Raw genomic sequence first — 25806 nt, forward strand, 5'->3', positions numbered from 1 at the left:
CAAAAAAAGGCTGGGCAACTACCTGTTTAGGATGCTTTAACTGAAGCAGGAGATTGGACCTGATGACGGATAGGGACTGGTTATGTGCATTCAGAGTAAACCTTGATCCATTTCGTGTCTTGACTTTCGATGGGGGCCCCGATCTGTTTCGACTGAGCCTCAGATATTTGTTTTCTGTTTTCTGTGCCGAAAAATATTTTTCTTTCAGCCCATTATTAGGGGGAGGGTACTTCAGCCATAGGTCCAAAGCAGGCTTTGGGCCTACGTGCCCGGGCCTGGCAGGGCCTGCAGCTGAGCACCGAATAAGGAGCGCTCCTTACTCTAAGCTCGGCTGCAGGCCCAGGCGCGTAGGCCGAAACTGTAGTGATGCCTGCAGCTGAGTGCCAAGAAAGGAGCGCTCCTTACTTGGGGCTCGGCTGCAGGCCCTGCCAAGCCAATGTGTGTAGGCCCAAAGCCTGCACCTGTAGGCCCAGGCACTTTGGGCCTACAGGTGCAGGCTTTAGGCCTATGTGCACAGGACTCACAGGGCCTTCAGCTGAGTGCTAAGGAATTCTCTTCACTCGACGCTCGGCTTCAGGCCATGCAAGGCCCGGGCGTGTAGGCCCAAAGCACAAGTAAGAAGAGCTCCTTACACAGCACTTGGCTGCAGGCCCTGTGAGGCTTGGGTGCATTGGGTCTACCCGCTTTCGTCTGCCTTTTGTATCGGGTTTATTTTCATTCCAGCAGGGGCCTTCCCGTTTTGTGCCATCTGAATGGATGGAATGAAACATAAACAGTGTTTACTAAACACGAACCAAACGGATGAGACAAATTTCAGGCCCATGACTACTTATTTATTTACAGTATTTATATTCCGCCCTTCTCACCCCGCAGGGGACTCAGGGTGGATTACAATGTACGCATATATGGCAAACATTCGATGCCAAGACACAACATAGACAAGACAGTCAGTGGCTATTTAACTTTTTCTGGCCGCCAGGGGAGCTGTCGCTTTCATCGTCCATCTGCGATACTGATGAAGTACTTCCGCATTCCCCGCATGCTTTTGCTGGAGTGCATTGCTGGAGTCTTTTTATGGCCTCTTAAATTTTGTTAAATTAGCGTCCCCACACATAGGTGGTACCTAAATTTCCTACTTGACAGATGCAACTGTCTTTCAGGTTGCAAAGGTCAACAACAAGCTACACAATTGGTTGGACACTCACTCCGACCCGGGCTGGCTTTGAACTCATGATCTTCACTCATGAAGTGATCTTAATGCAGCTGACACTCAGCCAGCTGTGCCACAATTCTAATGGGAAACCATAGATTTCAACTCTATGATTCTATTACTTCATTGCCCTATAGGCAGTCCATACCCCACAACTCAATTAAGGAACAGTGTTTTCAAAAGAAATAACATAGCAATTGTATTGGTTTATTTTACCTCATGTTTTCCCCAAACAGGACTGAAGGCAACTGGTGACTGTTTTATTCACATTAGTATCTCTTTGCATAGGTGTAACTCTTTTTGTGGCTCTCTATGACTATGAAGCAAGAACAGAAGATGATTTAAGTTTTCATAAAGGAGAGAAATTTCAAATACTTAACAGCTCGTAAGTCCTTTTCTACTATAGGGATTGCCACTAAAACTGAATTGCTGTGTTGCAAAATGATGCATGCCTTACATTGTGTCACCAACATGAAATGTTTGGAAAGCTCCCATATAGTGGAATAAAGGTTGGGGGACTCATGAAAGAGGAAGAGATGGAGGGGAAGGAAACAAGCTCTTTTTCTGTAGTCTCCCTCCTTCTTCCTCTTGCCATTCATCTGATATAATGTGTGGTGCATCTTTTCAGGATGCATCCAAAGTACTTCACCCTCAGAGCTCTTTCCACTCCTGGTGAGTGTAACTCTGCTTTTGCACTTGCAAGAGCAAAAAGCAAAGCATTAAATGCTGCAAGACGAGTAGGAGGCACAAGAGGAATCCTCCAGCTAGTGATGCCCCTCCTTTGTCAGCGTTCTTGGTCAGCTGGAATTTGTTCTTTCATGCAAGGGGCTCCTGCCTCTTGCCTTTCTGGAGCACATGGCTACTGCAACTATGCAGAGAATTATATTTCAAGCTTGGAAACTGAAAGCTGGACTAGATTAATCGGCAATGGAAACACAGCCTTTTAAATGCCAGCGCTGTTAGTGCTGCAGTTTTTAGAATGCTTATTTTGGACTATCAGTGGAGCACATTGCTCTGCTTCAGAAAGCCCTGCAGTTTAATTTAATGTTCAACATACATATGCATTATGGGGTTGGGCACATCTTCATTTTTGCTATAAAGGCATAAACTGCAGTGAAATACCTTCAGAGCAAAGCCTAAAACAGTGAAAAATTGACGTAAAGGTGGAAGATAATTCTCAGGAATATTTCATGACTCTGTGTACCTGAACAGCTTTGATGTACATGAAAGCACAGCCATTTCAGCTATGACTTATACAAAGAACAAGGTTTTTAAAACCATCCTTTGCTTTTACATTTCAAATGGGGAAAGGGCTGACAAAAGGTTTCCATTATCCACTTTCCTTTATGCTTCAAAATGATGCGGCTGCAAACCTAACAAAGTAACGCTTGAATAATAAACAGACCCACTACAGATTCTTGACTGCAATGGATGGCAGGCTTCTTAAAAAGAGAATTTATGCTCATACAGTGATGTGGGAATGCATGCTGATGTTCATACGGCCAGGGATTTTTCAAAGCGAGTTGCACATGCAGGACTTTGTTCTTCTCTATAATTACATTCAAGGACTTTAATGCTGAAAATGGAACCAGGCATTGAGCATATTGTAAAACTGCCAGCCCTTTGTGGTTTTAGTGAGATATTTTTAGAAGGTAAAGTAAGGAAGTCCCATTGTGCAAAAAATAAATTTCAAGAGTGCACTGCTTGAATCTATATTATACAGAATTATACAACAGTATACAATTTATACAAAATTTTATTGGTGCTAGTGCTACTATTGGGAGAAATAAAAGGCTTTTCAGTATTGGGTTGCTGTAAGTTTTTCGGGCTGTATGGCCATGTTTCAGAAGGATTCTCTCCTGACGTTTCACCTGCATCTATGGCAGGCATCCTCAGAGGTCCTCACAAGCTCTAAGGATGCTTATCGTAGATGCAGGCAAAATGTCAGGAGAGAATGCTTCTGGAATATGGCCGAAAAACTTACAGCAGCCCAGTGATCCCAGCAATGAAAGCCTTCAACAATACTTTTCTGTATTCTTCTTTTAAGAACTATGATGTAAGACAGGCATGGGCAAACTAAGGCCCGGGGACCAGATGCGGCCCCTTGGCTCTTACCTTAGTCCCTCCTCATTTTCCCTGTCCTCTCAGCATAAGGACATTGTGGCCTTCATCATCCTTATGCAGAAAAAACAGAGGAGGAAGGCATGCAGCAGCTGGGAATCCTCTGGAGCGCTCTCAACCACCGCATGGCTCGCCCTCTTCCTGCCATAAGGATGGTGCGAGCAGCCCCATCCTTATGCAGAGAGGACAACCCGAGGAAGACATGCAGTGGCTGAGAGCCCTCCGGAGTGCTCTCGGCTGTCTCCTGTCTTGCCTCCTCCCGACATAATGCCGAGAAGACATCCTGAAGATCAGGGGAGGAGGATTGGCAAAGTAGATTGGGGCAGTCATCACATGTCTCGTTTTCCTCCTGGCATAAGGATGGGGTGAGCAGTCCCATCCTTATGCCAGGACAACCTGAGGATGATGCTGGCCCTGCCCTGCCCAACCCAGCTCATGCCCAGCCACCCTCCCTCGTGGCCCGACCCTCTCGGTCAGGCCCACAATGCGGTCCCAAAGCACAAAAGTTTGCCCATGCCTGATGTAAGACCACCCACTTCTTACACGGAGAATATGACTGTGAAACCATGCCTATGAGCTCCCATTCATACGATGGAGCCTTCTCTGTCATTTTCTATCATCGTTCCTCCTGACATGCCAAGTAGCTTTTTAAACGTGTGGGCTTTCAAAGCCTCTTGCCCTTGTACACATGCACAAACTACCGTTAGAGCTAATGACACACATATTGACACACTCTTTGAAAAAAGAGGACAAATGCAATTAAGCAATACAAATCAGTGTTCTCTTTCGGAAAAACCCCTCCTTATTACATAGCATGGGCTCCAGTGCTTGTGGATATGATAAAATATCTCCATCTAGTGGAATATCCAGGCAACAATATTAAAACAAAGAGCAATAAATGGAGTCAGCAGACATTTAACTATCCTATTGCTACCAAATTGCACTTCCACTTGTCACATCCCTCAAACTGTGGGGACATGAGAGAAGCCTCCCACAGGATGGTAAAGCATCCGGGCACCCCCTGGGCAACGTCCTTGTAGACGGCCAATTCTCTCACACCAGAAGCGACTTGCAGTTTCTCAAGTAGCTCCTGACACACACAAAAATCACTTGAACTGTGAATCTACTATGTCATTTCTTTTGCCTTTCCCCCATTGTTGTTATCTAAAGGAACTTACAATGAAAAGTAGAAAATTGCATCCATAATAGATGAGATATATAAAGCTAAATTGCATGGGAGATTTTTTTTTCTAACTTTTCCTCTTGTTTTACAGGGAAGGTGACTGGTGGGAAGCCCGTTCTTTGACTACAGGAGAAACTGGTTATATTCCCAGTAATTATGTCGCTCCGGTTGACTCCATCCAAGCTGAGGAGTATGTTTTTCTTTTAGTGTTATGAACGCTACTTAATTCCATGCCTGAAGGAAGTACAAGAGATTAGTACATGATAAACTGTAGTACTCTATTCAAGGAATGGAGTACTACATTAGTTTCTTTCTTTTTTGTGCGGTGCTGATAGAGATTTGGGTAATTAGAGGGAGGAAAGGAGGGAGAAGATTGCTTTGTGTCAGGTCAAAGTCAGGATTACCAAATGTTTTCACCGGGTGGCTAAATAATATCTTTAAGTTGTATCTGGCATGTCAGTACAGAAGGAGTAGTGCACGCCTTTTGAACAATCTAATGGCTGGAACTTATTGCATAATAAGGGCAAGTTCAGCAGCACACATCTTTAGGTGTCATTACCATAGTTTTAAATTTATTATTATTATTATTATTATTATTTGATGCATAACAAGATTAGTACACAGCAAAGATGCTCACTATGCTGGCTTTTGTATTTGATCACACATCAGACAGTTCCCAAGTGTCTAGGACTGCATCATGTATCAGTGAATAATGTGTGCAGATCCAAGTAGCGTGATCTTTTGCAGCTGACTGATGGTAATTTTGTCAGTGCAGATTGTTTTTAAGTGCAGGCCAAGGTCTTTAGGCACTGCACCACTGGGAACACCTTTACTGGCTTGTGTCAGAGTCTTTGCAGTTCTGTTTTTAAATTCTCATATCGTGTAAGTTTTTCCAGTTGCGTCTCATCAATTCTGCTGCCACCTGAGATGATGATGATTATTATTATCTTTATTTATAGTCTGCTTTTCTTTCCACAAAGGAAACACAAAGCAGGTTACATCAAAAGCATTTCAATACAATTTAAAATAACAGTATAATTTTATGCACATCTCTTCAAAATTGCATGCCACTGAGTTGGGGTTAAGGTAAAATTAAAGGTTTCCCCTTGACTTTAAGTCTAGTTGTGTCCGAATCTGGGGGTGGTGCTCATCTCCATTTCTAATCCGAAGAGCCCGTGTTGTCTGTAAATGCCTCCTAGGTCATGTGACCGGCATAACTGCATGGAGCACCATTACCTTCCCACCAAGGCGATACCTATTGATCTACTCTCATTTGAATGTTTTCGAACTGCTCAGCTGGCAGAAGCTGGGGCTAAGAGCGGGAGCTCACCCCACTCCCCAGATTTGAACCACCGACCTTTTGATCAGCAAGTTCAGCAGCTCAATGGTTTAACCCACTGCGCCACCAAGTGGGGGTTACTTCCAAGTAAATATGGTTTTGCTATTTTAAAATTCGGTCCTAAATGGTAATGATGACCAAGGGCCAGATATAAGCAAATGCTAGATCATCTGTCCTAACCTTACTCATACAACTGGCATATCTTTCTGATGGTGATTCAGCCATGATATCTATCACTCATTGATCACCAGGGCTGATTTGGTCAGGCTGGCTATGCAGGTTATCCCTACTTCCCTCTCCATTCAGTGTGCATCACTTCAGACCTCCAAACTCAGAGGAAGAATGCAACCATCTCAGTGCCCTTCCACTTATAACCCAGGATATCAAGACAGAAAATCCCAAAATGTCTGCTTTGAACTGGGTTATCTGAGTCCACAGTGCGATATATTTCAGTTCAAGACAGAAAATTTGGGATTTTATTCAGCTGTGAAGAAGGGGCCTCAGACACACAAAGTGTGCATTTTTTTGGTCAAGGGTTTAAACTATATCATCCTGGTATTTTCACTTAGATGGTACTTTGGCAAACTTGGACGAAAGGATGCCGAGAGGCAGCTGCTGTCATTTGGAAACCCACGTGGAACCTTCCTGATTCGTGAGAGTGAAACCACCAAAGGTAGTATGGTTTATTTTAATTGCTGAGCAAACAAAAAAGTTGGCTCTAAACAAAGTTGTCAAGTCAATCACAAACAAAATCAAAACTTTAAAATGGACATTGATTGTTTCCCCTGTAATATTAGAGTGCTATGTTTAAATCAAAACATTAATTGTTAATGAGTTGTCCATCATATTCAGTTCATTAATTTTGCACTGGTTTAGAGTTTGCAACTGGAATGATTTAAGTTTACATATAATTCTGCAAAACTCAAGAGAGAGATTTGCAAGCAAATATGAAGGGATACTAGACAAATATATAGCCTATTGGTTTCAGCTGAATGATGAAGCATTTGCTGGGCATCAGTTTAAGGTGTCCAACTATCAAGCAGTTCAGTGTTTGAGTTTAAAAACTTAATACACATTTTAATGTATATGGCGCTACTTGTGCCTGTTTTTATTTAGCTCTTTCCTATATAATGTTTTATTTGAAATATTAGATGCTGCACCGATATGTTTTTAAACTGTGGAATGACCCTTTTATTAAATCTAAAAGGAGCATTGTGTAAAAAGGGGGAATTATTTTCATTTCATTTTTATTTATTTACAACATTTATATCCCGCCCTTTTCACCCCAAAGGAAACTCAAAGCAGCCTCACCAATAGGCAGCAATTCAATGCCGTAAACATACATATAATAAAATAAACATATACTGTACATTAAAATGAGAATTTAAGACATATCAATATTAAAACAATTATTAAAACCACGCAGTCCAAACTCGTATTCCAAGGCCGTTCCAGTCATCAATGCACTATTCCATATTTATTTATTGCACCAAAAGGTTATTGTTTAAAGAATTGGTCCCATAACCATGTTTTAACTTTCTTCTTGAAGGTCAGAAGGCAGAGAGCTGGTCTAATTTCACTGTGGGGGGAGTTCCATAGCCAAGGGACCACCACTGAGAAGGCCCTGTCTCTCGTCCCAACCAACTACACCTGTGAAGGAGGTGGGACTGAGAGCAGGGCCTACCTAGAAGAACTTAACCTCCTTTAAGGATCTTGTGATCTTTTTATAATTGTTAATCTTTTTGCTGCTCTCTTAATAGCTTTTGAAGAAATTAACCATATTATCTCATTGGATAAATTTTGCAAAGTGAGACCTAGTAGTTCTGTTAATATCTATAGGGTGAGGTGCTATGGGAATGGAGACTTGCGTTCAGCTCCATGATTATTAAGCTATAGAGTGGCACATGTCTCTGTTTTGTCCTCAGTACTTTTTAGACATATACGAATTAACAGGAGGTGGAGAGGTAGGTGACATCAAGTTGCTGATGGCACCCAGCTTTATTTCTCTTTATCATAGTCTGTCTTTATCATAGTGAGGCTCTATTGGAGTTGGACTGGTGCCTGGATGCTGTAACGGCCTGGATGAGGACCAATGAACTGAAGCTTAATCCCAAAAATATGTCAGCCCTGTGCATCAGTGGTCACTATGTCTGAGAATAGGACAAACAAATTGATCTGGTTATAGTGCTGTACTGGAATACTGTCAAACACCCTTTATAAGAAACACATTATACAAGATTTAAAGAAATTGAACAGATTGCCTATATATTACCTGTTTGATTTCAGCATGCCAACTGATGATTTTAAAAGCTATAAACAGCTTCAGATGCACACAAGCCATGTATGTATATATGCCTATCATCTAGTGATTAAGACATGTTAGGGGACATCATGATTAAAATGGTGTTAACAATTTCATTTTGTATAAATTATTTCAAAGTTTTTTGTTTTGTTTTGTGTTTTTCATGTCAGAAACGACTTGAGAAATTGCAAGTCGCTTCTGGAGTGAATTGGCTGTCTGCAAGCATGTTGCCCAGGGAATGCCTGGATGTTTTGATGTTTTACCATCCTTGTGGGAGGCTTCTCTCATGTCCCTGCATGGGGAGCTGGAGCTGACAGAGGGAGCTCATCCACGCTCTCCCCAGATTCAAACCTCCAACTTGTCAATCTTCAGTCCTGCTGGCACAAGGGTTTTACCCACTGTGCCACCGGGGTTCCATTTCAAAGTTATTTTATTGATTATATACTGCTCTAAGATCTTTACATAAAAAGTGACTTTAAAATATTTTTTACAAATAAACAGACCCGCCCTGTTTTTAGACTATAATGTACTATCAAAAGATTCTAATTTTTTTACCATTTCAGTAAGCTTATGCCTTTTCTGTTTTGTTTCGGTTGTTAAATAGGTGCCTATTCATTGTCTATTCGTGACTGGGATGATGTGAAAGGAGATCACGTCAAACATTATAAAATTAGAAAACTTGACAATGGGGGATATTACATTACAACCAGGGCACAGTTTGAAACTCTTCAACAGCTTGTTCAGCATTATTCAGGTAAGTTTTGAAACTAAATATGTACTACATTGTTTTATAAATAAGAAAGCACCAAGACAACTTTTTTTTCCTGTAGAAAACATTAGGGAATGTGATATATGTATGTCTATTATATTGATTTTTATCCGAACTATTGGGTTACTGTGAGTTTTCTGGGCTGTATGGCCATGTTCCCAAAGCATTATCTCTTGATGTTTTGCCCACATCTAAGGCAGGTATCCTCAGAGGTTGTGAGGATGCCTGCCATAGATGTGGGTGAAATGTAAGGAGAGAAAGCTTCTGAAACATGGCTATACAGCCCGGAAAACTCACAGCAACCTACTTACTCAACATTAATTTCTATGGATGTTCCATATTTTTAAAATATATCACCTGTTCTTTTTTTTAAAAAAAATGTCATAGAAGCATTGAAGCATTTTGACTGTTGTCTTCATTAACTATGAAAACGAATAAAGAAGACATGACATTGACCATACATTTCCACCCCCACAGTTTAATGTAGTGTCCATATACTTCTTTTGCGCACATTATTTCAGCTTCAGGATTTCGTTTTCACATCAAGGATATCACTTTGGGTGCCTCCAAATTCAACATAACCTTTCTGTCTACATCAGGCATGGGCAAACTTGGGCCCTCCAGGTGTTTTGGACTTCAACTTTCACAATTTCTAACAGCCGGCAGAAAATAAATAATATACAGGAGGCAAATGCTTATGGCCAATATATTTACAGGAATCGTTCTAGGGAATATATAGGATTACTGATCACAGATACAAGCACTCAGCAGGTGTAGTTTGAATGACAGCTGTGCTCTTCACAATGGTTCTATTGACTTGATAATCCTAGCTGGATTTGAATTCCTGTTCACTGTAAAGAAGCCACTTCAGCTGTACATATTTCCTCTGTCTGCCTTAGAAAGTATTGTAACTCACTCGGCTCTTGAATTCCATGGGCTTTTTGCAAACTTTTGTTGATCACCATCCATATAGATTATGTAATGCATGTTTTCCCAAGCAGCTAAGTGTAAAATCACAGACCCAATAAACAAAAGAGCCTTAGGAAGCTATTTGTCTGGCATTGCCTCCAACTGAAATTCTTATTAGGATTAATAGTAGTGTTAGATTGCAGTCTTATAGACGTGTGCATGGTAGTAAGTCCTATTCATCCAAACAGGACTTATTTCCAGGTAGACATGCATAGTTAGCTTTCAGATAATTTTAAACCCTTATAAAACTTTAAATAATTTACCATGAGCCCATAATTGCTATGTTTTCCTCATTTCATTTTATATGCAGAGGCAGTTTTTACAGTAATGTTACCTTCCCAACTTGATGCCCTCCAAACATTTGGACTTAAATTTCCATGAGGGCTGGTCCTTGACCATATTAGTAGAGGTCAGTGGCAGCTGCAGTCCAAAATAACATTGGAAGAATTGATGAACCTTTACATATTAATTGTATACATCCCGTGCCATTTGGAGTGGCAGTATCCCAATTTTTTACTTGAGATTATTTTTAACCCTCTTATGTATTTTTCAAGTCGCTGTTCGGCAAATGTTGAAACTGTAAATATTGGGTCATACTTAATGCTTATTGTGGCAAGGAGCCATTACAATAAAGCTGGCCCTATGCAGCTGAGCCAAAAGACTTACAGAGCTTACTCAAAATACATAATTTATTGAAATGTTTTTCCCCAACTGTGTTCCCATATAAATAGGCCCCTCATAATTTAATATTTTACAATTTTATTGATTTCCTAACGGTTCCCTATTTTATTGCAATATATCAAAATAATAATAATAATAATAATAATAATAATAATAATAATAGGGAAGTATCCGACGTGTGATCCAATTCAACAGCCAGCAGAGTGTCTGCTGTGGATTCATTTTGTTGTATTTCAAATAACAACAACAACAACAACTTTATTTTGAAACCCCATCTCCGTTTTCCCGAAGGGACTTGGGGCAGCTTACATGGGGCCAAGCCCAGTTGACAGTTAAAACATAACATGTACAAAATGTAATAATCAATATAAAACAACATAAGCAACATTATAACAATAAAACAAGTATCAGAAACAACAACTAATAGTATAATGCAAGTAGGTGAATATTAAGTGTTATCAGCATAAAATTTTGGTGGCCTGTCATTTATTACATCATTGACTGATCCACCTTAAATATTTCTGTGCAATAGAATCTACATAATTGTTCTGGAACAGAGAATCTCTTGCAATGTCCCCTACAACACTGAGGGCATAAATAAAAATAAAATAAAAGAAGAGTGAGAAGAGGCAAAAAGCAGTATCTTCTCCCACCCCACACACACACACACTTGTTAGCTTTTATACTCTAAAACAAAACAAAAAAGCAATTACATCTAGGCCATGCAAAACTGTACAATAATATTACAATTCAAAAAAATCCCTAAAAATCCCTTAAAAAAATAAATGATATGAAATCATGATACATATAAAGACAGGTTATAATTGCTGTGAAATACCCCAAAATTGGTTTTTGGTTGTGGATTGCTTCCTCATGGATAAGGCAAGTCCTTGTGCAGGAAGGGAGCGTTTCCATAAAGAAAGACAAGGTGGGTGACATGTTGCATGAAATCACCTTAATGCACAACGTGGTCTAAAAAGTTGAAAATCAACAGCATATCTGATCTTTGCAGGCCCCCTTGTAGGCTCATAGTTGGAAACACAGATCTATCTTTCAGGAAAAGCCTGATAGTCGTGATGCATCTGGGATGCAACCCGCTACTGCCCCAATAGCCTTCAGACATGGCACCTACTTACACTGTGCTCAAATTTGGACATTAGCCTCTCAGTGACATTCACCTCCAAGGCATGTGATCTTCCTGAGGTCTCCAAGCAGGGCATCCCATGTTATACAGAGGTTACTTTCACCCACAGTGAAATTTCCTAAGGCTAAGAAGGTCCTTGCAGCAGGCCAGATTTGAGGTTTCCAATTTCTGACGTAATGGGTTGTTGTTTTCTACTCACTGCCTAAAAAGCCACAGTTGTTTTTTCCACATTCAGGGTCATAAACCATCATTGCGAATTCAGTCATCCAAACTCACATCGCTATAGACCGAAAGCTCTGTTTGCACTGAGAATGCATCTGTGATTAATCTCATTCTCCAAATACATTATTGCATGTCATGTTATCATATTTTCAAATAGAGACAAACAAACAATTATTCGTGCTATACACAACCTTTTGATTTAAAAAAAACCCCTAAATTTGAGGTCATGATTAACAAATGTCATGATTAGCAAAAGTTTCTTTCATTGTATTTTTAATGTCTTTGAAAGTGATTTGCAAACATGTGGCCATTTTCGTTTTCTTTGCATTTACTACCCAAATATCTATTTGATGAAATGCAGCCTCAAATAAACACACACACACATTTAAACTTATTTTTATTCCATAAGTATTTATTGAATGTTTAATCTTTCATCAATTTTTATTTTTAAAAGAATGAACAGGTTGCTGATAGGTTTTTCAAAAGGTGATATTTTCACGACATTATACTTAATATGATTACAGTGAACTAAATGTGCCATTTCCTATGTCCATAATTTGCATTATACAGCCCTTTTGTGAGACATCATAAGCTGAAATACTTGTTTATACAGTATTTGTATTCCTTTTTTTAAAAATTAGCCTTTTCACTTAGTGCATGTGCATTTATAAATATGCATGAATTCAGTATTCCAGAAACATCATGTAAGGTTATCTTCAAATTATTTCTTTTTCAAAACTTTAAAAAATGTCCTTCATGTGGTACTTCTACCGTAGCCTAACTATAACAGTGTCTAAGATTGTTCAGTATTTAAATGTGTTATAAAAACATGGTCTGTTTGGGATTATTCTTGCATATTTTTACTTCTGTTTCTAATGTTACTCAGGACTTTTTCTGCTGTATTTAACTAGCGCTAATAAGAATTCTGACCTTCTCACAATGCTTGGCCCAATGCTGTCCTAACTGGAGGAGTGCACTTCAGATGTAATGCCTTCCCCCTTTAAAAACACTAATTAACGCTATGACTCTCAGATGTTGCCCCTCTGTTCACTGTTATGTCAAAGCACTCACTCCATTTTGACTTTAAGATCTGTTTATTCCATCTACATCCAGCCTCTTGTATGTGAATTATTTGTTGCTTGTTGCCTCAGCTCTTCTGCTGGTGTAAAGCTGAAATTGTTGTCCAGCATTAATTTTTGCAGAGAACACAAAGATATGTTGCTTCAAAGGAACTCCATGCCTTCTGCTGTCTGTTTCAAGGCAGGATATGAGTTAGGATGGAGTTAGGATGGAGAGCGAAGATATAGCCAGCACCTGATGGAAGGCCTGCTGTGTTTTTATCTTCTTTATTTGGTTTAAATATATATTTTAATAACATGTAATTAAATTGTTATATATCATTTAATTGGTGTAAGCCACCTGTGTCAGGAAGAGGGCAGGGTAGAAACGGAAAGAATGAATGATATCTCTTACTCTAGTAAAAATTGGTGCCGATACAACCATTGAACAAATAATTAAGAGATTGAGGTATGCACACAACTAACTCTGCATTTACTTACCATGGTTAAGAATGTGGTAACATAATCTTGGTTTGCTGTCAAGGGCTTTTATGGCCAGAATCACTGGGTTGCTGTCAGTTTTCTGGGCTGTATGGCCATGTTCCAGAAGCATTCTCTCCTGATGTTTCGCACACATCTATGGCAGGCCTCCTCAGAGGTTGTGAGGTCTATTGGAATCATGATAGGTGTCTATGAACAACGCTGGCTCTTCAGCTTAGAAATAAAGATGAGCACCACCCCCCAGGGTCCGGCACAACTAGACTAAATGTCAAGGGGAAACCTTTACCTTATGCTGCCTAAGACTGCTGGGATTTACAGTCCAGCAAAAGCTGTTAAACCACCATAATTCATATCCCTATTTTAAATGATTGAATTAGATCAGATTACCTACACATCAATGCAAGCTGTTGGAATAATAGGAAGAAACGGAGAAGCCTTGAACCTACTCTCTTACTCCAAAGATTAATAAATGTTTTAAGGAGGCAGTGTGTTTATCTTCAAGCCTTTCTCCCCTCTCCTTTTGGAATGCTACTAACAGATGATGCAACTTGTTTATTAGCAGTGTTTTTCTTGCTTGCTGTGTTTGTTTCATGTTTGTTACTCTTTTCTTTCCCCTGTGCTTCACTTCTGCTTCATCAGAGAGAGCTGCAGGTCTTTGCTGCCGCTTAGTAGTCCCTTGTCATAAAGGAATGCCAAGGCTTACTGATCTGTCTGTCAAAACCAAAGATGTCTGGGAAATTCCACGAGAATCACTGCAGTTGATCAAGAGACTGGGAAATGGGCAGTTTGGGGAAGTATGGATGGGTATGCAGAGACTTTTTTTTCCCTAAGAGTCTCCCATTTTTGGGCGGCAAGTGTGGAAGATGGAATGTGGAAACAAAATGAGTCGTGACCAGCAGCATCAAAAAACAGACATATTTGATTACTAAGGATAATATGCTCCCAATGCTGAAAACCAGCACTGCATAATTTATACAAGATGAAAAAGAAAAGCCAATCTCTGCACTCCTAGCTTCAGTCAAGCTTGACAAATTACCTTTGCCTTAATAATCAAGATGGACACGTTCTAATCTTTTAATTATGCAAAGGTTTTATCCAAAAGTTACCTGAGTTCAGGCTCTGAAGGACAAAAACACATTCCATCTTTCTGAATGCATGCCATAACTACGTGAATTATATGTATTTCTCTTATTAATTTCCTTTCCTGTAGAGAAAGCTGATGGTTTATGTTTTAACTTAACTAAGATTGCATCGAATTACACTCCACAAACTGTCGGATTGGCTAAGGATGCATGGGAAGTTGCACGAGATTCATTGTTTCTGGAAAAGAAGCTGGGTCAGGGCTGTTTCGCTGAAGTGTGGAGTGGTAAGGCAGCGGAAACCGTTCTGTTTGGGATGCATACCTAGTGTCCACATGAAAAAAGTCCCTTTCAAATATCAAGTAATATGACATTATCATCTAAAACAAAAACATCTAAACCGCCAGTTGTTGGACAGGCCTTATTTGTCAATTTGTGCAAGTCCATATACTCAAATAATAAGTACAAGTACTAAATGAATAATTTAGTATTCGTCACAATAGACCATAAAAGGTCTATTGCAGAGGTCCTCAAACTTTTTAAACAGACGGCCAGGTCAAAGTCCCTCAAACTGTTGGAGGGCTGGATTATAATTTGAAAAAATCATGAATGAATTCCTATGCACACTGCAAATATCTTACTTGTAGTGCAAAAAGCACTTAAAAAAAATACAATAATTAAAATGAAGAACAATTTTAACAAAAACAAACTTATTGGTATTTTAATGGGAAGTGTGGGCCTGCTTTTGGCTGATGAGATAGGATTATTGTTGTTGTGTGCTTTCAAATCATTTCAGACTTAGGTTGACCCTGAGGGAGGGCCGGGTAAATGACCTTGGAGGGCTGTATTTGGCCCTCAGGCCTTAGTTTGAGGACTCTTGGTCTATTGTGATCAAAGTCTGGAAGGGGCTCCATATCATACCAAGCCATCCAAATCAGAGATAGGGGCATCTATTTCCCTCATGACAAAGATGTTCACTAGTGTATTACTATCAACCCTCAACATTCACTGGTGTTGGGAACATAAGATGCCTGCAAAAGTGAAAAACTGCAAATAAATTGCTATTTTTTTACCTGGGAGAATACCTCCATAGGAATTTCTGACAGTTGCCTCTTTTTTCAACTTTTGCTGGAAATAGACCATAGAATTGCATTGGAGGACCTAGAAATTCATAGGGAAGTGCTCTTTCTAGAAAGCTAAGTCTAGGTCAGGTCTGGGCAAACTTTAGCCCTCCAGGTGTTTTGGACTTCAACTCCCACTATTCTTAACAGCCAGTAGGCTCTTAGGAATTGTGGGAGTTGAAATCTAGAACATCTGGAAGGCTGAAGTTTGCCCATGTGTGATCTAGGTCCTCCATCCTAACTGAAGGAAGTTGGCCATAGAATCACGCTGGAGGACCTGGAGATTCTTTGAGAGAATAATTTAAATCACATCCAAGTCAAAACTTCAGTTGTAGAGGAACAACTGTATTTTTTTCCAGACATACAAAAACCATTCACTTATCCTGGGTAAAAAGGAATAAAAGGTTAAAATTCAAATAACCTTTGAGTAGAATCTCTAAGATAGGTTATGCTACTCTTTAGCTTGTTCAAGCAATGGAATATGGACCACGACTGTCCAAATATTATGTCACGGCTAGTTTCCTCAATCTTTGAGCTCTCTGAAACAAAATCAGTGGCTGTTTTCTGGGGCCAGTTGATGAGGTGAAAAGTTTATCCCATATACTCCCCCCCCCCCCCCCAAAAAAGGGATTGGTTAAATCTGATAGCTTCAGCTCCCATTCAAGGAATCTTCTCAAGTTCGCCCCTTTATTTTATTTTATTTTGTACCATATTTGACAGAGATGCTTCCACATAACTGTGGAGAAAAATAAAGTCATGCTCTAGCAAACATTTTTGTCATGAGGAAAACGAACTGCATCTGTCTCTGATTGCAGATAACCTTACAGCTAGACACATAGACTTAGCCGGATCTTAATGGTCTTTTTGTAAACAAAGCAGCCCAGATCCAGAATTCTGAAATCCAAAATACTTCAAAATCTTAAATTGTCCACATGGATGGCTGAGATGGGGGGACACCTTTATTTTCTGGTGGTTCAGTTTTCACAAACTTTGTTTCATGCACAAAATTGATTTTAAAATTGCATATCAAATTGCCTTAAGGCTATGTGCATGAGGTTCCTATGAAACATAAACTAATTCCATTTTTAAATATGGGTCCCATCTCTATAATATCTTTTTTTTTGTACATATATGCAAATACAGGGGTTCCAAAATCCAAAACACATCTGAAATCCAAAACACTTGTGGTCCCAAACATTTCAGATAAAGGATACGTAACCTGTATGAACACTGTCCATTATACAACATTATTAAAAATAATATAACAATTGGTTTCAAATATATAGACTTTAAGAACATAGCCCTTTTTTATAACTTAATTTACTGATTTTTTTCTATCTCAGAAATAAGCATGTCTCATCTGAAAACAATATGGGGAAAAAACCAAGGATAACTTTAAATATTTTTTGTGGTTCATGAATTACACATCCAAACAGATTTTGTTGAACTGATGCATGTATTCCTCAGACATATTCCTAGTTTCAGATCCAATGCTGAACTCAGCTTAGAGAAAAAAACAATATCTTATCTTTGTGTTTTAATTTTTTGAACCAAAAATATTGTTTAGTGTGCTGCTTTGGCCAAAGCTGTATATAGTCTTTGGCTATTAGCAAGTATTTTCCTCCTTTAATGAGTTCCCTCAAATAAATGTAACTAATTTTAGCAATTAAACATTGATCAGCAAAATTTTGCCCAGTAAATTTTGCTGCTTTAGCTGCTCTTAGAAAACGAAAGATAGATAGATAGATAGATAGATAGATAGATAGATAGATAGATAGCATATCAGTGGTATGTCTTAGCTGTAATGAAAGGAGCTTCCCATATTCCTCTATCAACTAAAGTGGAAGGATCTAGATGACACCGACTTGGTTTTCTTTTTCAAGAACTCAGTGTAGTTCTAGATCTCTCCAAGGGTTAATCAGTGCCAAACACTGACACATATTGTTATTATCATATAAGCTTTATTGGTGGCAAATGTTGCAGTGGAAGATAGACAGCACTGAAGCTGTGTATTGTCTAGCTCAGGCTTGGACAAACTTCAGCCCTCCAGATGTTTTGGACCAACTCCCACAATCCCTAACAGCCAGTAGTCCAAAACACCTGGAGGGCCAAAGCTTGCCCAGGCCTGGTCTAGGCCTCTCAAAAATGGAGTGCAGCAATCATATCCAGTGGTGGAATTGGGTCCCAAAACAAATTCTACCCAAATGAACTATGGGCAGCCATCAAATTCCTGACCATTGGACATATGGACAGCTTGGTTGGGGTGTATCCTGACTGGCTGGGGCCAACCTAAGATTGGCTCCCAAAGGCTATATAGTGCAGAAGAACGCATAGAAAATCTGACTGCACCAACATTATCTATATGCCCCCCCCCCTAAAGATATGAGAATTATGCAACTAGCAATTAAGACATTCATTTCTCCAATCCATTCCCATCCTTTATATCTTTGCCCAACCTCAAACTACAAAGCAAATGTAAAAATACAAATTAAATCTTTCTTGCTACTGATAACGTTTGGCCATGGCCAATCCATCTGCCTGGTGGAAGGAGCGTAGCTCACTACACCAGATGCCAAAAATTCTGTAGCTGCATCAATACTCAAAACTGCTTCAGATATCAGAGTTTATGCAGAATTTGGAAGTGTTACTTTTCTAGAGTAAACCTCAGAATTATGTAGCTAGCAACTCAGGTTGAATAAGGTATTTGGGAAGTGAAGTTCCAAATGGAGATCCCAAAGATAACTTTTCCAATCTCTATACTTACTGATCTTTTTTACCACTCCTATGCACTAATGTTAAAAGTATTGTACGTAAATAGTTTCATGATCTATGCAAGCATGGCATCTTTTGACTCGCGGTGTTGGTGGTTTCTTGGTTTTTTAGGTACCTGGAATGGGAATACTAAAGTAGCAATAAAGACATTGAAGCCTGGCACAATGTCTCCAGAATCATTCTTGGAAGAGGCTCAGATCATGAAGAAGCTAAAGCATGACAAGCTGGTCCAGCTTTACGCTGTGGTGTCTGAAGAACCTATCTATATTGTCACAGAGTACATGAGTAAAGGTAGGTGAGAGTCACTGCTTCTTGTGAAAGTTCCCAGGTGGATCTGCTTTGGCACATTCCAGCTGTGCTTGTGCATCTGGAGGAGAAGGTGTGTTGTCCAGCCAGTGTTGTCCAGTCTTCCCCAGCTGAAAAAGCTTAACTTGAATATGCCGAGTTACATCCCCGTAGTCATATCAAGATTACATCTGTGATCATCCTGGCTATGATTATGTACCCAAAGTAGGAAGCAGTGAGCAAAGAAGGACAGGATAGCTCTTCAATACCCCCTGCCCCAAAACGTAGACATGCATATGACCCAGCAATAGCAAGTTATGCTTGAATCTCTACATTTACATGTTTATCTATTGCAGTGGTTCTCAACCTGTGGGTCCCCAGGTGTTTTGGCCTACAACTTCCAGAAATCCCAGCCAGTTTACCAGCTTTAGGATTTCTGGGAGTTGAAGACCAAAACATCTGGGGACCCACAGGATGAGAACCACTGCTCTGCTGGTAATTACTTTGCTGTAAGGTGAACAAATAGGCAAGTAAACAAGCCTACCTTTGGGAAATTCTGTTGTAGCTGTTCTTGCTTTGAATGATTGTAGTAGAATATGAACGTAGCCTCTAATTTGTTGACATGTTGACTTTCTTTGTTATGTTTTGTTTAACCTCTAGATGAAATTAAATTATCTTTTAAAAATGCTTTTTAATTAATTAGAGAATGTAGCCTTGCTAATTTGTTTCCTGTTATCATCTAATAGCGGGGGCTAAGCAGAGATTAAAATTCAGTGTTTTAGTTCATAATAAGCTGATAGTGATTCAAGGAGTGTTAGCTGGAATGTCTTGGCAAATCTGTGCAGGTGAACCAGGACTGTTAATTCAGTTTTCTAATCTTGAATCACAAGGATTCCTGTTCATGTAGCTATAAACTATTAATAAAAAAATTCTAATTAATTTAATCAGATTTAACAGAAACATATATTTACAGAAAGGAATTATATATAAGACAACAACAATTTAAAAGAAATTATACAGACACACCTAGGATAACCTCACAAAAATGGAGTGTCCTTTCCCCATCAAGGAATAGCCTTATTTTCATGGTTGGAGTATTATTGCTATGCAACAGTAAATATTTTTTGACACCAGAGCATTAAAACTTGTTCTCCTGGCTATTATTTTTAGTACCTAAATGAGAAAACAAAACATGTAGTGGGCAGGAGGTGTCCGTGCAAGATTTAAACCCCTGTGCCAGCAAGACTGAAGACCGACAGGTCGCAGGTTTGAATCCGGGGAGAGGCGGATGAGCTCCCTCTATCAGCTCCAGCCCTCATACGGGGACATGAGAGAAGCCTCCCACAAGAATGATAAAAATGTCAAATCATCCGGGCATCCCCTGGGCAGCGTCCTTGCAGACGGCCAATTCTCTAATACCAGAAGCAACTTGCAGTTTCTCAAGTCACTCCTGACACGACAAAAAAAAAAAAGCTAATCTATATACCATTATGCTTATATATTTTTTCCTGTGCCCACTTTATTATGGATGACAATCTAGGGAAGGCTGAATCTCTGTGTGACTACTGTAGAGTCTCACTTATCCAACCTTCGCTCATCCAACGTTCTGTATTATCCAAAACAGTCTGCCTCCCGCCAAGATCCACAGCTGTTTCAATACATTGCAATGTGCTAAATTCGTAAATACAGTAATTGCTACATAATTTTACCATGTATTGAACTGCTTTTTCTGTCGATTTGTTGTAAAACATGATGTTTTGGTGCTTAATTTGTAAAATCATAACGGAATTTGACATTTAATAAATAGGTTTTTCCTTAATCCCTCCCTATTATCCAACATTTTTGCTTATCCAACATTCTGCCAGCCCGTTTCTGTTGGGTAAGTGAGACTCTACTGTAGTTTGAAACATTACTAGTATCAGATGTTTTGTTGCAATTTAGTTTGTCCAGCGTTTTTTCAGATTATTTCCTACATCACATATTGGACTGTTCTGGGCATTTCCTAACAACCATTTTGTACAGTACAGAATCTGCTGTTGTTTATTTGATTAAGATATGATCCATTTTCAAACAAAAATTTAAAAACTCTAGAATATTATAAGGAATGGATGATCCAGGACATGAAAATTTACTGTGCAAGAGTTTTAGGTATTACTCAAAATATGATGGAAACTGCCCTTCAGTATAATTTATTCAAGATCATGGTATTATAAGTAGAGGCAATCCCTTTCTTTTATTTCTACACTTCATATGCTTCTATGGTGGGCAGTACGTTCCTCTCTTTTAGTTCCAAACATCCCATTTGCCAGTTTAGTGTCTTACATATAATACCTTGAAGGGATCTGGTGTTTGTCGTCATACCCGCCCTAAGACAGAATCTTCATTTCTTTCATCCTCTAGGAATTTGGGACTTTATCTCTGAGAATTTCTGACCATTGGCCAAGTTGACTGGGGCTTCTGGGAGCTGAAGTCCAAAACTCCTGGATGGCCAAAATCTGAGAATTATTACTATAAATTAAAAAAAATCCCTGTCTCTGATAACCATCACGGAAAGGGGTTTATGTGGTCACCTAGGACATTGTTTTGTGACTGACAGAGTTAGCCTATATGTCCTGATGCTTCAGTAGATTCATTGTGTGGACTTTCAACGGTATGTAGTTAAGCCCTCCTGCAGATGAAGCAGTTTCTATCAATAGAATGGAAAGTGGGGAAATTCCTGCTCCCACATAGAGGCCTGCAAAAGAGCCTTGGTAAACCATCCCTTTCCCAGACAGTTTTGAAACTATGCAGATTTTCTCTGCTTATTTAATTTATTTATCATGTCAGAAGCAAATTGAGGTTACAGTTATAATGTATTTAAAAACACAAAGTTAAAAAATAGGCATTATGCTAAATGTCCTTTGACCAAAAGCTGGCCACTTGGAGTGCCTCTGGTGTCACTGTGAGAAGGTCCTCCATTGTGCATGTGGCAGGACTTTTCAGGAATGTCATATCTGTGCAAAATTCATATTCCAGTACCTTAGAACTATATCATTCATAGCCGTGGGGATATATTGTTTTCACCTTTTTAGGATTTCATATAAGACACATTTTGAAAGGTTTTAATTTTTCATTCTCTTGATTCCCATTTACTCGATAATCTATACAGATTACAGGCTCTATTATCTTAATACCAGCTCTTAAAATTTTAAATTTATTATTGCATTGCATGAATCTTTAAATGGAAAGGGTTATTGATTTCCATCTCCTAAGGCAATTAGATCTTGGCTCCATCAATTTGGTGAGGTCAAGCGTTGTGGTGTGATGCAGCCACTTTTTCCTCCACCAGGGAATGCTTAACTAAGCATTCTCCACTGACCTTTAAAATGCATTATCTGCATGGGCAGTCTGTGCAAAATATTGCTTAGGTGGTGGGAAGAACTCTTTTAAAAACTTAGCAATGGAGGTGGTTGCCATTTACCTTTCTAAATTGCCATGTATAGTGATAGATTCATCATATGAAATAGTGTTCCATGTTTGGTTGGCCATATTTTATGTACAGCTCTCATGTTCTTAACAGATTCAATTATTGCTACATTGTGGAGCATGGCTTTCATTTAGGGATAAAATGACTTTTTTCAGAGACATACATTTGTTCCAAAGTTCTGTGTAGTTGATGTTCCCATGGGCAGACTATGTGGGAGGTAGCCAAAAGTTGGAGGCATGCTGAAAGAATGTGAAGGGGAATTGTGACTTCATATGGATAGAGGGAAGATTGACCAACATGTCCTTCTTCACCACTTTCCAACTTAAGGGATGCTTTGTGTTGCATCTGATTCACTCTTGAGTAAAATGAAGTCTTTCATGAAACAATGGTCATATGTCATGAATACTATCCATCCACTATTCCATCTTCCAGTCCACTCTAAGGAAAATCTGATGCACCCTAGCAAAAACATAAAATGCAAGTTGCGGTTCAGATCCCAAAGGCCACACTTCTTCCTTTCTCAAAATGTGCTTCAGAAGCAATAACAAAGATATTCCAGGTGAAAAAGAATTTGTGGTGCAAACAACACAATAAACTCCTAAGGCAGATGTTTTGGCCTACAACTCCCAGAAATCCCAGCCAGTTTATTTGTGTATCTATTTATAGAAAATACCATTGCTACTTATTACAAATGAAAGTAAATATTATTGAATGATGAAAGGGGAATAAGATATGATGACTAACTAATAGCACATAATGACTGAGGCATATGACTGAGGGATAATGCAATTTCTATTACTGTTTTTGGAAGAATTGTACATGTGCCCATTAGTACCTACAATGAAGAATACTGGCAATTTATACCAGTTTAATGTTGTAAAATGATATTACTCTCATATTTCAGTTGATTGCATTGTTTCACTAGAAATGTGTTTAGGTTGAGCTGCATCAGTGTTTAAAAACTGGATCTGGGAGTATGAAAGTGGAACCTAAATACAATTGTTTCATTGGTTTCATTGATGCACTAGGCATACTCTTGCTGGGATTAACAATTGGATATACACTCCGATTAGCCATTTCTACATCTGTAACTGTATATTATGTGTATGTATATATGTAGTTAAATGGCCTCAAACTGTTCAGAAAGAAAAATATAATGAGTTTTATTTTCAGAATAATACAACTGCACTTCCAAGTTATAAAGATAATATAAGAATAATAACTCTATTCTTATACCCCGCCACCATCTCCCTGAAGGGACACGGGGCGGCTTACAAGGGTAATGCTTGAAATACAGGTTAAAACCCACACAATAAAAACAACAACATCAAATAATATCAATCACAATACACAAATTAAAAACAGTATCATGGGTGAAAGATTAAGTGCTGAATGCAGTGGTTGGGGGTACATATTCCTTATGGAAGTAGATGTATCGTAATTACTTTCGTAAATAAATAACATTACTGTAAATTGTCCGGCATCTAGTAGAAGCTTTAAAAAAATGAAATCCTTTGCATTGTAGGAAGTTTGCTAGATTTCTTGAAGGATGGAGAAGGAAGAGCCCTGAAATTGCCAAACTTAGTGGACATGGCAGCACAGGTAAATCTTGAACTAATAATGATATCATTTATTCATTGTCAAAGTGCTATATTTATATTAAGCAGAGTACATTGTGTTTAATCTAACAGGTTGCTGCAGGGATGGCTTACATCGAGAGGATGAATTACATACACAGAGACTTGCGTTCTGCAAACATTTTGGTAGGAAATGGTCTAATATGCAAAATCGCTGATTTTGGCTTAGCAAGACTAATTGAAGACAATGAATATACAGCCAGACAAGGTAGGAGCAGTACCCAATATAATCTTGACTCAAGGTTTGAACATAGTTGGCAGGAAGATGTGTCAAAATGTTGATTGTTTCTTTCCATGCTTAGTCAATCTGGTTTATATAGAATCTGAATCAGTATTTCATTGAAGAATATGAATAGAGAATTGCAGCTCTTTATCATTCCCAGCACAGAGCATGCACAATTGTTTTAATCTATTTCCACGGCCATTATCTGCATCAGCCTGTTTTGCATCTCTGATGAAATGGCTGCAGTCTGTGAAAATTTATGTCAAATAGAGCTCATTAGAGTTTAAAGTCTTCTAATGTGTGGTCTCTCTGAATTGAAAGGATTTAATCTGAAGGATCATTTCTGAGACACATGACTTTTTGGTGCTAGAATGTCATCAGGATGATTGGAGACGGCAAAGCAACAGAAGTAACCATTTCTATATGAACATGTCAGCAGTGTTCCTGATTGGAAAGAAAGAGGGCATTTCCAAGACTGGTTGTTTTCAGTGCAAGTTGATGTTGAGTAATAATGAATATAGTGAAAGCTATAAATATAGGGGATTCTCTTGCTGCAAGGGAAAACGCACCAACGAGCCTGAAATTTAATACCACATACCAACATTAACTGCAGCATTTCCCTCATTCTCCCAGAGCAGCTTAAAAATATCAGGAGCGAGATGTTGTTCTAAAGATAAGTGAGCAGCTTATAGGAAAAACTTGGCACTACAGATTTTATCTAACTCAATTGTTTTGTTTTGTATTGGAATAATTACTTTCTACTTAGTGAATTAGGTAACAATGTGTAATTTTTTTTAATTATCCAGGAATCTTGTTGGGCAGTCGTGAATGTCTTATTTCCATAGTTATGGAGCTACACAGTGTATTCAAGCCAAACTGCCGCAGTCCACACTTACTGTCAATTTATTTATTTATTTCATGTCATATTTTGCATAAATAATGTTTAAAACTTATAAACATAGAGGGAGCACAAGCAGCAAAATAATTTTATACCAAAATCAGGCAACAGTGGCCACATTGTCTCTAGCTTTAAACAATTTTCCTCTGTGCATGAGGCAGGGCATTGTGGGCAAGCATACAGATGCTGAGTTGTTTGTTCTGCTCCACAGTCGCACAAGGTAGAGGATTCTTCTAGGTCAGTGTTTCTCAACCTGGGGATTAGGACCCCGGGGGGGGGGGATCATGGGTGTCAGAGGGGTCACCAAAGAACATCAAAAAGCACAGTATTTTCTGTTGGTCGTGAAGTTTGGCCCAATTCTAATCTTGGTGGGGTTCAGAATGCTCTTTGATTGCAGGTGAACTATAAATCCCAGCAGCTACAACTCCCAAATGACAAAATCAGTCCTCACCCCTCCCCAACCCCACAGTATTAAAATTTGGGTGTATCGGGTATTTGTGCTGAATTTGGTCCAGTGAATGAAAATACATCCTACATATCAGATATTTGCATTACGATTCATAACAGTAGCAAAATTACAATTATGAAGTAGCAACGAAAATAATTTTATGGTTCGGGATCACCACAACATGAGGAACTGTTTTAAGGGGTTGTGGTATTGGGATAGTTGGAAAACACTGTTCTAGGTAGTGCCATTTTGTCAGGTTGTCTTTTGATCTGCCAACTTACTGTCAATCAACCACTGTGATCAATGAGGGTCCATTCCCTTATGGCTCAGCAAGGAGCTGATTGATGTTCTCACCCCTTCCTGTGAGCTATTTCTTCA

General features: G+C 39.0%; 1 protein-coding gene across 3 annotated transcripts in view; it reads left to right on the forward strand.

The window, feature by feature from the left end:
* Positions 1 to 25806, forward strand: part of FYN (FYN proto-oncogene, Src family tyrosine kinase) — a 162804-nt gene that overhangs the window by 126299 nt on the left and 10699 nt on the right. The window contains exons 4-11 of one of the 3 annotated variants that reach the window (XM_060753183.2): positions 1499 to 1595; positions 4606 to 4704; positions 6423 to 6526; positions 8760 to 8909; positions 14710 to 14865; positions 18583 to 18762; positions 23748 to 23824; positions 23914 to 24067. In XM_060753183.2, the coding sequence (XP_060609166.1) occupies positions 1499 to 1595; positions 4606 to 4704; positions 6423 to 6526; positions 8760 to 8909; positions 14710 to 14865; positions 18583 to 18762; positions 23748 to 23824; positions 23914 to 24067 (1017 nt within the window). Of the gene's footprint in view, positions 1 to 1498; positions 1596 to 4605; positions 4705 to 6422; positions 6527 to 8759; positions 8910 to 14138; positions 14304 to 14709; positions 14866 to 18582; positions 18763 to 23747; positions 23825 to 23913; positions 24068 to 25806 lie in introns of all 3 variants that reach the window. The other 2 variants (XM_060753182.2, XM_060753184.2) reach the window with 2 other exon arrangements.

The sequence above is a fragment of the Anolis sagrei genome, chromosome 1 (genome assembly GCF_037176765.1).
Source record: "Anolis sagrei isolate rAnoSag1 chromosome 1, rAnoSag1.mat, whole genome shotgun sequence".
In the NCBI taxonomy this organism is placed as follows: domain Eukaryota; kingdom Metazoa; phylum Chordata; class Lepidosauria; order Squamata; family Dactyloidae; genus Anolis; species Anolis sagrei.